Here is a 13828-nt window from a genome sequence, read left to right as displayed (position 1 = left end):
AAAATGCAGTGATAAGAAAAATAGGTAGAAGAAAAAAGGTCAAATAGGAATGATAACAGGGAATATACATACAGGAGCATCTCTATAAAAAGTTACTGTATTTCAAAAACTGGAACTAGTTTATTAAGCCACAAAAAAAGTGTAATAAATACTTTCATGTGTTACAAATACAGCAGCAGGAATAATGATAACTTATTTAACTTTTGTTGCTGATGACTTAACCCAGTTTAAACCTTATCATAGCCAACGTTCTACATTATTCTGTTAAAAGCTGTGTGGAATCCAGCAGTGGTTGAATCTTCCAAAAGCTTAATCACTTAATTAGACTTTGCCTAACAATGCCTACAAGTTATAGAGCCAATTTAGTTTCACGATTGGTGCGAACAAAGAACACATTTTGTAAATGTAAGTTGGAAAAAAAAAACAATCACATTTTTTAAATTCAGATGTGAAGAAAATGTAATCTAAAAAGGAAACTTGATGATGATGAATAAAAAAAGGGTTTTGAGAATAATTTTGTCAAGTTTTGTTTTTTATTTATTTTTTTTTTATTTTATTTTTTACGAAAACAGTTTTCAGATACTTTATATTCAAATGTATTTTTTTCAAATTTTTTTTTTTTTTTACAGATTTTGTATCTTTAGCTTTTTTTTTTCACATTTCTAGAAATGCATCTCTGCTCCTCTCTCCCCGAAGTGAAGAGACTGTGGTATGGAAAACACTTTTTTTGAAAAAAAAAAAAATCAATTCTTAAAATGAATTATGAAAAAGAGAAATTATGAAAAAGATAAAAATGAAAAATATATTAAGAGATAGAGAACAGCAAGTTTATAGTCAAAACTTTCTTTCATTAAAACCTTTTTCAAAATTACATTTTTTTTAATATATATATATATATATATATATTTTATTTCTATCTACAAAACCTGTTATTTGCCTGTAACAATAATAGAACAAAATTCCCTCCATATATAATTCTCTCAAATAGAGTTTGCTCTATGATGTGGATACAGATTGAACCAACATTAAGATTTTTTTTTTTTTTATAAAGTTTGTATTCATTTGGGACTTTTTTGCAGCTGCTTTATCATATTAAAACCTAAAAACAGACAAAAAGATAATGATGGCTTTCACGTCAGGTTACCACAGAAGGTAGGACTCTCGGTTCTTTTTATTAAGCACCTAAATGTCACCAAGACAGCCTCTTAGTGACACATCCAGGACTGCTAATGGATCTATTATCCAGAAAAGGTGATAAAACTGAATCACAGCAAATGCAGCAGGCAAAGGAACCGAATGGTGGCCCTTTGCTGCCTCAGTGGGATTTACCTTTACTGTGTTTACCTCCACAAATGCAGGAAGGTTGACCGTTTTCTGGCCTCAGAAGGGTACAGCAGAAGGGTGTGGTTTGACGCAATACCAAGATTGTTAGGGCACATCGGCTTATGAAGACTAAAATCTCTTTTTCATCTTTTTACTGCTGTGAAAGGAAAACTGTTTTAGATGGTGGCTAATACTCAGCCGATGCAGGTTTTATGTAAAGCTGATTATTTTAACATCAGTCTAACTAATTCCTAATATGTCCAATTTTTTGGGTGTGAAACTGATTTGTTTTTTGTTTTTTTCTTCCCCTATATACCTAGTAAAAAGTAAGAGAAAGGTACCATATGCTACTCAAATGTAACATATAATGTCGCTAGTATTGACCGAAAATATACGATTGTGCGATGCTCAGAGAAAATGCCCAAAAAACCTCTAAAAGCTCAATATTAGACTATATAGATCTCACTTAGCTGCAGCGGCGTAGGAAGCGGGGGGGACGGGGGGGACATGTCCCCCCCAATATAAAAGCCAGGTGGATATGTCCCCCCAAAAAATTGTACCGCAAAATATTAGATTTTGACAATTTTTTAACTATCGTGCTTTTATTTTGAAGGCGTAGCATAGCGTTACGTCACTGTACTCCCCCTCCCCTCTGTGAACTGTTGAGTGTTTGAGCACTGAGGGAAACAGCGATACAGAAAGTCAGAAACTTGTGAATGAGGTAAAATGGTCTGTCGGGAATGCTGCTATGAATATTGCTCATTTATAACGTCTTGTTGTCAGTTCACTTTCATATATAGAAACTGAATCTTTTTGGTTTAGTCATCTTAGTCTTGTAGGAAGAGGATTAGGGCCACTGAAAAAAGTTAACTGATTTTTAATTTTTTTTAGTTTAACATGGGGGAAAAAGTCAGAATTCTGACTTTTCTCAGAATTCTGACTTTAATCTCAGAATTCTGACTTTTTTCTCAGATTTCTGACTTTAATCTCAGAATTCTGACTTTTTTCTCAGAAATCTGACAGATGATTAATGTTTCTAATCAATTTACAGTTTTTTTTGGTGGTGGTGGTGGGGGGGGGGGTACTATACAGATATATAAAAACAAGAAGGTCTAACTAAAAAATAACCAGAATATATGTTTAGAGTAAAGATTGACTACTTGTGTTTACACAAGCACACAATTTCAAATCTGCTGAGCTTGAGCTTGTGCAAGAAAATGTAAAATATACGTATAAAGACATATAACAGGAAGTACTGCTCAAACAAACTAAATGTTAAATAATGTAGATATTGGTTTAAAAAATTCTTCAGATTTGGAAATTTGGAAGGAATACATAATTCTGAAATTAATCAACAAATCTGATAAAAAAAAAATAAATAAAAAATAAAAGTTGCACTTTTTTACTTGAGGAATTTGTTGAATAACTTCATAATTATGAGTTTAACTAGTTGGAGGTAATGCTACACTTCTCTGCTTCCTGTCCTGCTCATAAAAGGTAAACATTATAAACCACCATTAATTTTCTACACTATTTGGAAAACACAACACAAATGTAATATAACAAAAGTATGTTTAACAACAAACATGTTAGCATCAAGCCATAGCCATGTCTCTTTTAGAGACTAGATCTCTTGTTTTAATGACCTTCTGCTCCTCCATTAATGGAAAAGTTGCCTAATTCTGTCATTTTCCACCAATGTGTCACTGGCTCTCTCAAACAACTCACATCTTTGTCAGTGAAGCTGAGTGCTCCACATCTCTGCCTTCATGGTGCCCATCTACATTAAGATCCACAATTCTGAGAAAAAAAGTCAGAATTCTGAGGGAAAAAAAAGTCTTAATTCTGAAAATAAAAGTCAGAATTCTGACTTTTTCCCGTATTAAACTGAAATAAAATGTAAAAATCACTTAACTTTTTTTTTTCCAGTGGCCCTAATCCTCTTCCGTAGTCTTGGGCTGATCACTCATCCAATATTTAACTGCTAACTTTCTCTAGACGTTTGCCACGCTAGCCAAAATGTTTTTTTTATATATTTTTTTTTTTATATCTCATTTCAGTACAATGCCACCACCAACTAAAAGGCTGAAACAGCAGCAGGACTTACTCAGATTTTTTTAAAAGAGAAACGTCAGTGTGAGTAACAGTCACCTAACACAACTTGTGTTGAAATTAGCCCGGTCTGGGCGTGTGTTTTACGAGGATTTTTTTATTTTTTGCATGGTTTTGATTCGCCGAAATGGACAGATGTTATACCTGCCGCGCTCCTGATCGTTAGTTAACCACAGGGAGAATTAATTCTAATTCTTAGCAGCGGCGGCCGCATTGGTCGTGCAGTGGACTGCTGCACAACCACTAATTAACCAACTAATTAACTTCTGCATCTTTATTTCCTCAAATAAACTGCTGGCTCCTCTTTTTAGACTATAAACAGATTAACACAACATTGACAACTCTGTAGTTTTCTCTGTTCTGTACTGCAAATTGGAATTAAAGGCGTCATTTCTACCAAAGGTCTGGACAGACTGGCCACCTGTCTAGGGTGGACCCCGCACCAGCACCTCCCGACCCCACTAAGGGACAGGGTGTACAGAAAATGGAAGGATGGATGGATTTCTACCAAAGGTTGATAATGCGTTTTTGAACCAGATGCTTCAAAGCGCCCTGTCCATAATTCTTCAACACACTGTCAGCTCCCTCTGTCAGTCAACCTATATAAATTAATTTTTGACCATTATTGCAAGTTTGACAAAATAAAACATACCAAACTTTGCACTTGTATGGCCTACTGAATTGTTTTGATTTTCTAGTGCGTATGCGGACACTAAATATGCCAAGGGCTGAAGCCCTTGAAAGACATCTCCCTTTGCTTAATAAAAGACTCCAGTCATTTTGTTTGGTGATATGCTCACATCTTATGAACAAATGCATTATGTTAATTTTAAATGCATTATTTTTGCAAACACATTTATAAAGGAATAAAGTAAAAGATTAAATAGCCTTTTTTTAAGTAGCGTACTTAAGATATGTTTCTGTTGAATATTTACGAATCTCAGATTTCCGACATGTGTCCCCCCCAATTGTAAACATATTCCTACGCCCTTGCTTAGCTGTTTAAATTAGTTTATGTTTTAATAGTTACACGTGAATAGAGTTAGGGACACGCATCCCTTGATTTGTAGTAACGGGACCTGAGCACCTTTTAGTCATCAGGTCAGCAATACACTCTATGAAGTGAATTTTGTTCCGTTATTGTTTCAATAAAGCTCTTAAAGGAAAAGTCCGGTCATATTCAGAATTCAAACTTCTGAAAGTAGCTTAAATATGAAATGATTACATATTATAAGTCTTTTTAATTAAGAGTAATTTTCATGTGAATGTGCTTTACTGGAGACATCCATGTTTGTCAAAGAACACTACTGCCACCTACTGGTTTGTGACATCACTGGGCGGTATCGGCTGTTGATCAAGTCCCAGTGCTGTATCAGGTGTTTGTCAGAACGCGCTATTATCCAAGTCATCTTGAAAACATTCTTCTTCAAAATGTTGGCTACATATTACCTGTTTTTTCTCTGGCTTGAAGTTTAATAGCAAATCCTCCCTCTTCAAGTTGGCAATCCAACGACAAACCCGTGGTGGATCATGAATCAGAAAGGTCAAATAACAAATTTATTTTCACTTTTACCCAATGTATTACAACATCCAACTGCCATGCACGTGGGCATGGTCAGTGTAGCTATAGCTTTCGTGAATTTCAATGGTGAAGTCCTCTGGAAATCTTCAATAATTGTTGTTGATTGCAGATGTGTCTAGTAGCTCCCACTGATTTTGCTTGTAAAGCGGGAGAATGGCGCTAGGCTAACCGCACTATGACGTCAATGTCGGACGATGTCAGGAGTGAGGTGTGACTATATTTGGGCAAAAATGGCCATTCCCAGACTCAGTAATCGTGACGAAAATGATTATTTTTATTTTTTTACCGATTAATGCTAAATTCAATAAATCACCACAAAGATATTAGTTTCAGGTATAGATAATGATCCATTGATCATTCGTTGCTGACTGGACTTTTCCTTTAGGAAAGAAAAAAGTTTGGATGGTAGGTTTTCTTTTTCACACATTTAGTTTTTGAAATCTTCTTTTTCTAATTGGGTTTTATGTATTTCCTTCTTTTCAGATTGGATTCCGGATTTAAGGTTTCATTCACTTTAAGCTTGAAACAAACACTTCCTTTTGACTAATAAAAACGTTGTTGCTAACGTCCAGCAAAGCAGCAGAAATGTGTCTTCGCTCCTCATTCTGGAGGGAGGACCACTGGGTCCAAGATGTACCTTATCCTAACTGTGGAATACGGTTCTGTTTGTATCATTTTACTGTGGAATTAAATTGAGGCCACAAAGTTTTTCTCTAAATAGATGGGGGTTTTTTTTTTGAGAACAAAATACACAAAACTGGATTTAAAACAGGAAAAATCAATGAAAACCTCAAAACATTTCAATCAATAAAACTTCACAAAATGTTGTAAAACATATATATATTTTTTGTTTTAAGGATTTTCTCAGACCGTTTTTTAAAGATTTTCTCAAACCCTTGTTTTTTTTTTTTTTTTATGTATTTATTTTATTTCACCCATTTTTATATTATCTTACTACGGAAGTGGATTAGGGCCACTGAAAAAAAAATGTTAACTGATTTTTTTATTTTATTTCAGTATAGTATGGGAAAAAAGTCAGAATTCTGATTTTAATCTCAGAATTCTGACTTTAATCTCAGAATTCTGACTTTTTTTTCTCAGAATTCTGACTTTTTTATTGTCAGAATTCTGAGGAAAAAAAGTCAGAATTCTGAGATTAAAGTCAGAATTCTACGACGGAGTATTAGGGCCACACATGAAGAGAAAAAATATTTTTGCCATGATGAGATTAAACTCGACATGTCGACTTTAAAGTCGACATGTCGACTTTAAACTCAACTGTTTGAGAATAAAGTTGAAATGTCATGTTGAGTTTAATCTCGACGTGTCGACTTCAAACTCGCCATTTCGAGAATAAAGTTGATATATCGTGGCGACTTTAATCTCGACATTCCAAAGTTTGGAGAAAAGAGCAACCGGGCTCCACAGCAGCAGTATGCGTTTTAAGAGTGAAGGTAGTCTTTGACGTGCTGCAACTGTATAGGATTCTGTGCATGTATCCTGTGCAGCGGTTGGCTCTCTTGAACTAATTTAAACTTTGTTGTCGACACTTCGAGATTAAACTCAACATGACATTTCAACTTTATTCTCGAAATGGCGAGTTTGAAGTCGACAGGGCGAGATTAAACTCAACATGACATTTTAACTTTATTCTCGAAATGTTGAGTTTAATGTCGACATGTCGACTTTAAAGTCGACATGTCGAGTTTAATCTCGTCATGGCAAAAATATTTTTTCTCTTCATGTATGGCCCTAATACTCCGTCGTAGAATTCTGACTTTGTTCCCATACTAAACTGAAAAAAAAAAAATGTAAAAATCAGTTAACTTTTTTTTTTTTAGTGGCCCTAATCCTCTTCCGTATCTTACAGATGTCTTACAGGTTTAAAATTTTTTTTTTGAAATTTCTCAGATTGAGTTTTACTAATTGCATGTTTCCAAATTGCATTTTCCAGATCACATTCCCTTAACTTCTGGAGGAATTTTACTCTGGAGCGAGGAGTGAAGTCGCCTTTTAATTGATCTGCTGGACATTAGCCACAACGTTTTTATGGGTGAAGAAAGAATGTTTTTATTTGGCTTGAAGTGAAGAGAATGCAATTGATTTTAAAATAACCTTTAGTGTGTTCAGTTAATTAAAAACACTTGAAAATATAGACTTTCAAAGACTATTTTCAAGAGGTATAATTAAAATATATATATATAAATAATTTTGTGAATTAGTTTGAGAAAAATGCTGAAAAAATATATTTGTTAAAATAGCAAAGTTACTATTAAAATACTCAACGTTACTCTGAACCTTTTTTATTTACAGTATTAAAATGTTATTCAAGGTTTATTTTTTTTATTTCATGTTCTACAAATTTCCATTTACAAAACATTGTCTTTGCCATAATAATGGGATAAAGTTCACTCCATAGACCTGACAGTTAAAACGAACCTTTCCTTTAAGCAAAATATTCCAGAGTTGATTCAACATCTGTACGGATCCCCGACTGCCTGGCTGACAAAAAGACTCTTCTTTTTTGGTGTGCAAAGCCTCGGTGAAATAAAGCAATCCCCTGACTGTGCTGCAGTTGCTGCAACTTCTGCTTTTATTTCTATATAACTTAAATATCTGTCAGTTAAACTGCACATGTGTGACTGAGTCCTGGATGAAAAGAAAGAGAAAACAAGGGTGGCACAGATAAGGTGGTAATAAGCTCAAAACTCCACAGCTTACTTCTTTTTTCCAATTCCCGCTATCACTCTTGGATTCCAATAAAGCCATGGCTCATAAGCTGGGTGCTGTTTTTAATAGAGTCTTGTTGAATACATCCGCCACTGTATGCTGCAGTGAGATTCTCTTTATTACCAGCACCGACTCAGACCGAACAGCAAAACTTGCATAACCTTGGTCCTCCCGTTCGACTTTACAGCTTTAACATTGAGAGGCGTGGAAACAGAGCCGTCACGTGCAGTAAAAACGATACTTACATCCATGAACTCCACATTGGCTTTGGGGCCTGTGGTCTCGTTGAGGATTTTTATAGCAACGGGAATCTTCACCGTCTCGCCTTCTGGGATCCAGATGCCCTGAAAGTATACAAGCACTGGCTATAAATTTACAATCAGGAGGGCTCATATGCCCAAAAACATACAGCCATGACCCTGACACAGACCCTGAGGGCCTGCTTTGCTTCTATGTGAAGGTAGAAAAAGGGGATAAAGAGACATTAATTGATAAAAATAAGAAATAAATGATATAAAGGAAAAAGTAAGACAGGAAGTAACCAAACATTTTATGTCATTATTGCTATATTTTGCAAATTAATTGGATAGTTCCAGACCTTATAGACAGTTCCGAAAGCTCCAGAACCCAGAATCTTGACCCTCTTCAGCTCCGTCTCTTTCAGGATGCGTAGCTGAGCTTGATTTGGGGCTGTCCCACTGGGAGTCAGCGGCTCCACCAACTATAGAAAACATAAACACACAAGTAGCCCTGTTTACCGCTTCCTTCTTTAGCAAACACAACAAAGACCTACAGAGGCAATGTTGGACGTCCACAGAGTCCACGGTCTAAGACAGGCATCTTCAACATTTTAAACCCAAGGAGCCATTTTTTTTGTATATATATATTTATTCAGAATGTATGTCCATACAGAATCTACATCCAGGATACAATATTATTCTTCTTTCTTTTTCTTTTTTTTTCACTTAACCCCCCCCCACCTAAAAAATAAAAAATACACCAGCCCACCCATTCTCTCTATGTGGCAACACACTTAGTAACATTACATTTAGCACTATCCATATTCTTGAAAGGCCAGATTAAGAAGTAAAGGATACAACAAAAATATTAGAGGAATTAAACAAGACAGTAAAGATCTATATATATATATATATATATATATATCTATAAATATATATATATCTATATATATATATCTATATATGGTTTTTGAAAACCGTCCAAACCGTTCGGTTCGACCGTCTCGGTTCAATTCGCGTGTGTTTCGTTCAGTTCATGCGCTGCTCCTTTTTCTCATAGGCGAAGCGTTTACACTCCAGAGCAGAAGGCAAGGCAAGGCAAGGCCTTTAGAGTGACCTACGATGACAGCGGAAAGAAAGTTGTGGATAAAAGTGCAACAGTGTGCAAACATTGTGCAACACGTTTTGTTTGTGCTAACAGCAACCCGGCCAACATGTCATGCTAACCCCGAAATCCCTCATACTCCATCAGCGCTCCGCTCCGCTTTGTCCCGCTGCGGACCAGACCGCCTGCACAAAGCAAAGCATACAGTGTCCGCTGTGGCCCCCGTCCGCTCCGCTCTGAGTTCCTTGGAGATCGTAGAGGGCATGCCCGAGATGATTAAATTCAAAGCAGCAAAACATGTGGAAATGATCCATGGTTTCCGCGGATCATTAAAAATAATTACAATCCATTCATTTTTTGGGGGTTTTTTTCTCATTAATTTCATAAATTTTTATTTTTCATTAATTTTTATAATTTTTTTAAATTTTTCGGTGTAACAATAAACATATACCGAACCGAACCGAAAACCGTGACCACGAAACCGTGAACCGATCCGATATAATATATATATATATATATATATTTTTTTTTTTTTTTCAGATTGGGTTTTACAAATTTTCATCCTTACAGATTTGGTTTTCCGGATCACATTCTCTTCACATTCTGCCTTTCTTTAAAGTGAGGAGTGAAGAAGCATTTCTATGGGTCTGCATTGACGTTAGCAACCTTTCTACTGGTAATGCACTTGTGTGTGCATTTATATCAGGGATAAATGTGAATGTGAGACTGTGAGAATGTGTTCTGTTAATATTTGAAAAGATTGCATTTCATTATAACTCAACCTGAAAATTTGAAAAACAGAATTAAAAAAGATAAATAATATATATATAAATCTATAAAATAATATTTTTGAGGAAAAAAAATATTGAAAACCGAAAATGAATTGAAAAACAAAAACAAAATCTGAGAATAAAAGATAGAAGTTAGATTTTTGATGAACACATTTTATTTCAGGACTGCTTTTTTTTTGCAGATTTCAATTTAAAATAGCTGTTGTTTTCTTGCAGCAATAATGGAACAAAATTCAGCCCGTTGCCCTAAATTAAAGAGTGACTACCTGTCTCCTGCAGCCCTTGATGGCTACCGAGGAGGGATTTCTTTTGGTCCAGATGCGCTGGAGCAGAGAAATCTAAAAACTGGAGGGATCCCTAACCTGATGGGGATTTTGAAATGAAAGACCCTAAAGAGCAATCTAGTGGTCTCTGCCAACAAACTGTTGCGGAGGAGGACTAAAAATAAAAAAAATGTAACTGTACAGGCACAAATGCACAGCTGATGAGATAATTCATGGTTGAAAAAGTGAAGTTTTCCTGAACCTGGCAGTTAGCTCCACAGACTGCATTGTGCCCACCGTTCAGCAAATCACAGCCTGGTGTCAGCAGCTATCACCATCCACAAAGAGGAGCAGCTCACCAGCTGTGCACACACAAAACAATTCCAATTCTGTTTTTTTTTTCTTTTTTTGACAGCCCCTCCTCCGCGCCTCTTCGTCGCCAGCAACAGCTGACTCTGAACTGCCTCCCAGCAGCTGGCATGGTCAGGCCCAGGGGCTGAAGAGCTCGGCGAGCCGGCGCTGGCAAAAAAACATGGCGGCTCCTTCAATGAGGGCGCACAAACAAACCAACCAGACCGTGACACACCTGTTCACACAGTCACTGAACAAAAAAAAAAAAAGTCAATGCTCCTGATCGATTTGCGTCTTAATGAGCGATCAGCTTATTGAATCCCTCGTTGGCTGCGCTCTATCAGCAGTATAATCACCCGGCTCCACCGCAGCCATCAAACATTATAATGAGGCCATATATCAGTCGGTCAGCCGTATGAGAGCTCACTCAATGTGATATAAACCCATCAGCACCGTAGGACTGGCACTAGAGGTGCCAGGCGAGCCCCTTGCAGGACGGATGACATTGCCTGCGGCGTGGCAATGACATGTCGTTTAACGGCTAGCGTGGTGGCGTAAGGCCCTCCCGGGATGGAAGGGAGTCAGCAGACGGAGACGGAGGAGGGAAGGCAAACAGGAAGAGACGAGGGAGTGCAAAAAAGGTCGCCGTGACGACAGAGGATGGGGGGGATAGCATCTTTTACTGCTTAGATGATGTATATTTACTATGGAGACTAAAAAAAGGAAGTTTATTGATACCACACATTATAGTAAATGTGTGGTATAAATTTAAAGTGCTGAACATGAGGAAAAAACAGAAAAGTACATTATAGTGGCACAGAGGCAATGCAGATAGTAAAAAAAGATGAAAAGGAACTCATTAAAACAAGACAATTACATAAAAAAATGAACGCGAAAATGAAATGCAAGCCTTTTTTTTTTTTTTTTAAGCTTAGTTTTTTATCCTAATTTAAAGCGGGAGTTTATATCTCCATGTTTTGTTCCGGCATCTTGAGGGAGTACTGTTTTCTGTCTTTATGGCTATTAGCTTTAGCAAGGCTTCTTTAGGCTAATCAACGTCTCCTAAAGAGTAGAACTCTTACTTTATATCCATCATCCATCTCTGTCATTAACTGACATCTTTCCAAACACAATGTTGGATACAGAAGCTAAAAAAAAAGTTTAGAAATGTAAATGTCTATTTATGAACCTCAATTTAATCAATGAACAGTTAAGCTAACGTTAGCTTAGCTCATACGAAGTTCCAATTATTACACCCACAGCTGTCGAAACACATCCATTACTCTGTTAAACTAAGTTTTGGCATACATTTTAATCTTCGAGGTATGGGCAGGACCTAGTAGGGACATATTTAAGAAGCAGGAGCCACATTTGACGGCTAACCCTTAAATCATTTTGTTTAAAAGATTCCAGGTTTCTAGTTGTTTAAATGTGGTATGTTTAGGGTGGTGATGCTAAGTGACCCAATGCCAACTGCTGTTTGTATATGGAAAAAAAGATAAAAGGCTACTACTGCCTTAAATGTGAGATTTCAAAATATGTTAGATTCTACTTGATGCACCTCATAAAAAAAGTAATGCTATAGAAACAAAGGAGTTAAAAATTATGGAATGAATTTTGGTCCATTATTTCTGCAAGCAGAAAAAACTAAAACAAAACATGATTGTAAATTGAATGTTGTAAAGCAATCTAAAAAAAAAAAACGTTTTAATCAAAAAGAGGCTTTGAGAGTTACTTTGTTGGGTTTGTTTTTAAAAATGTATTTTTGAATATTTTATTTTGTCAAATGTTCTTTTCATATTGATTTTCTTTTATTATTCTTTACATCGATATAGTTTTATAGTTTATTTATATTTTTAATTGTTTTTTCATTGATTTGTAGCCTGATAAACCAGACTACATGTGGGATTAAATGTGTAATTTAGTGGGGCTAATTTACTAAGCTAATAGATTTGAGTTTTTCAGATCAAATTTTAAGAATTTTATTATTTTCAAGCTTAGTTTCACAGATCACATTCTCTTCACTTCTGGAGGAGGGGTTTCATCTAGAGTGAGAGGGAATAAAGCATTTCTATTGGTCAGCTTGGACAAAAGCATCAACATTGCGTTGGTCAATAAACGCAACAAGGGTGAGTTTTTGTCTTTTTGAAGAGAATGTTTTTTGTTTGAGGTGAAGAGAATGTGAAAGAAAGCCTGTAATACAGTAATCTAAAAAGAATAGATTCACATAAAGAAAACTAAAATACAACATTAAACAAATAAAAAAATGTAAAAAAAAAAAAAAAAACTGTGGAAAACAATGTAAGTTGAGCCTTAAAAGAAATCAAATCTGAGAATACTGTAAAGTTACTCTCAAAACCCGTTTTCAAGCATCAAGTTTAAGTTTTCATTTGTATTTCTTTTTTTTCAATATATACTGGAGCAAATTTCACTCCATACAAATCAGCTCAAGTCCAGAAAAAAAGATGAAAGGATATTCAAAAAAGACCAGCTTCACAGTTCAGAAGAAACTCACTACATGTAGATAATAAAATAAAGAATTTAAAGTTATTCATCATATCTTAAAAATGTCAACGGCTTCACCAAAGTTCATTTTCATTTAAATGCAATCACAAGAAACAAACACTGCATTCCAATGCAGATTAGCTGTTATCTATCCAGGCATTTGGAATCAGTGGAAGTGATGTGTGCGTAGACTGGGTAATATAAATCATTTATTAGACTTATACAAACATAACCTGCACAGTTTAGCATCCAAAGATTCAATCTAATCATGCTAGTGTTACATATTCATGTATATATTTATTTATGCAGCTGCGTGTCTGTTTGGTATGGAGTTCTCTGCAGGGATCAAACAGTAAAATGTTTAGACACTAATTTTTGAATATCAACTTATCAACTGACAACGCACATCATAAAAAAAATGTTTTGCATTAATGTTTTTGGGCTGCAAAAGGCTTAGGATCATTGACGGCATTTGGTTAAGTGCATCATAGGAGGTTGTTTTGGCAAAGGGAATGATCTTCAGCTGTGTAAATTGTGAATGTTTTTGCACGATTGCGATAAAAACAAGGAGCAGCTGAAGGTGGAACGTGATGGAAGTGCTCTGACAGCAAGAGATGAGTAAGGGAATGGGTGGGCTGGTGGAAGCAGTAATAAGAGCAGATGGTGACAGGCTGTAGCTGTTATTGTTTCATTAAAACAAGGCTGGACTGGACTGAGAGAAGAGGTCTATTAAATACAATACAGACTCAAGGCCAGTGAGACTCTCTTGAGTTTGCTCGCACGCACACACGCGCTCTCGCCACGCCACTTTATTTACCAGCTAATAA

The 13828-nt window shown here is 35.9% G+C and overlaps 1 protein-coding gene across 2 annotated transcripts in view; it reads right to left on the bottom strand.

The window, feature by feature from the left end:
* LOC119780802 (receptor tyrosine-protein kinase erbB-4-like) overlaps positions 1-13828 on the bottom strand; it is a 465078-nt gene that overhangs the window by 58513 nt on the left and 392737 nt on the right. For both annotated transcript variants that reach the window (XM_038280976.1, XM_038280977.1), the window contains exons 18-19: positions 8346-8468; positions 7993-8091 (exon numbers count right to left, since the gene is read on the bottom strand). In XM_038280976.1, coding sequence (XP_038136904.1) covers positions 7993-8091; positions 8346-8468 — 222 coding nt within the window. The remainder of the gene's footprint in view (positions 1-7992; positions 8092-8345; positions 8469-13828) is intronic.

This window comes from Cyprinodon tularosa, unplaced genomic scaffold (assembly GCF_016077235.1).
Source record: "Cyprinodon tularosa strain WSP-4 unplaced genomic scaffold, ASM1607723v1 ctg166, whole genome shotgun sequence".
NCBI lineage: Eukaryota > Metazoa > Chordata > Actinopteri > Cyprinodontiformes > Cyprinodontidae > Cyprinodon > Cyprinodon tularosa.
The sequence above is the reverse complement of the archived record's forward strand: the minus strand, read 5'-3'. Positions and strand labels throughout refer to the sequence as shown.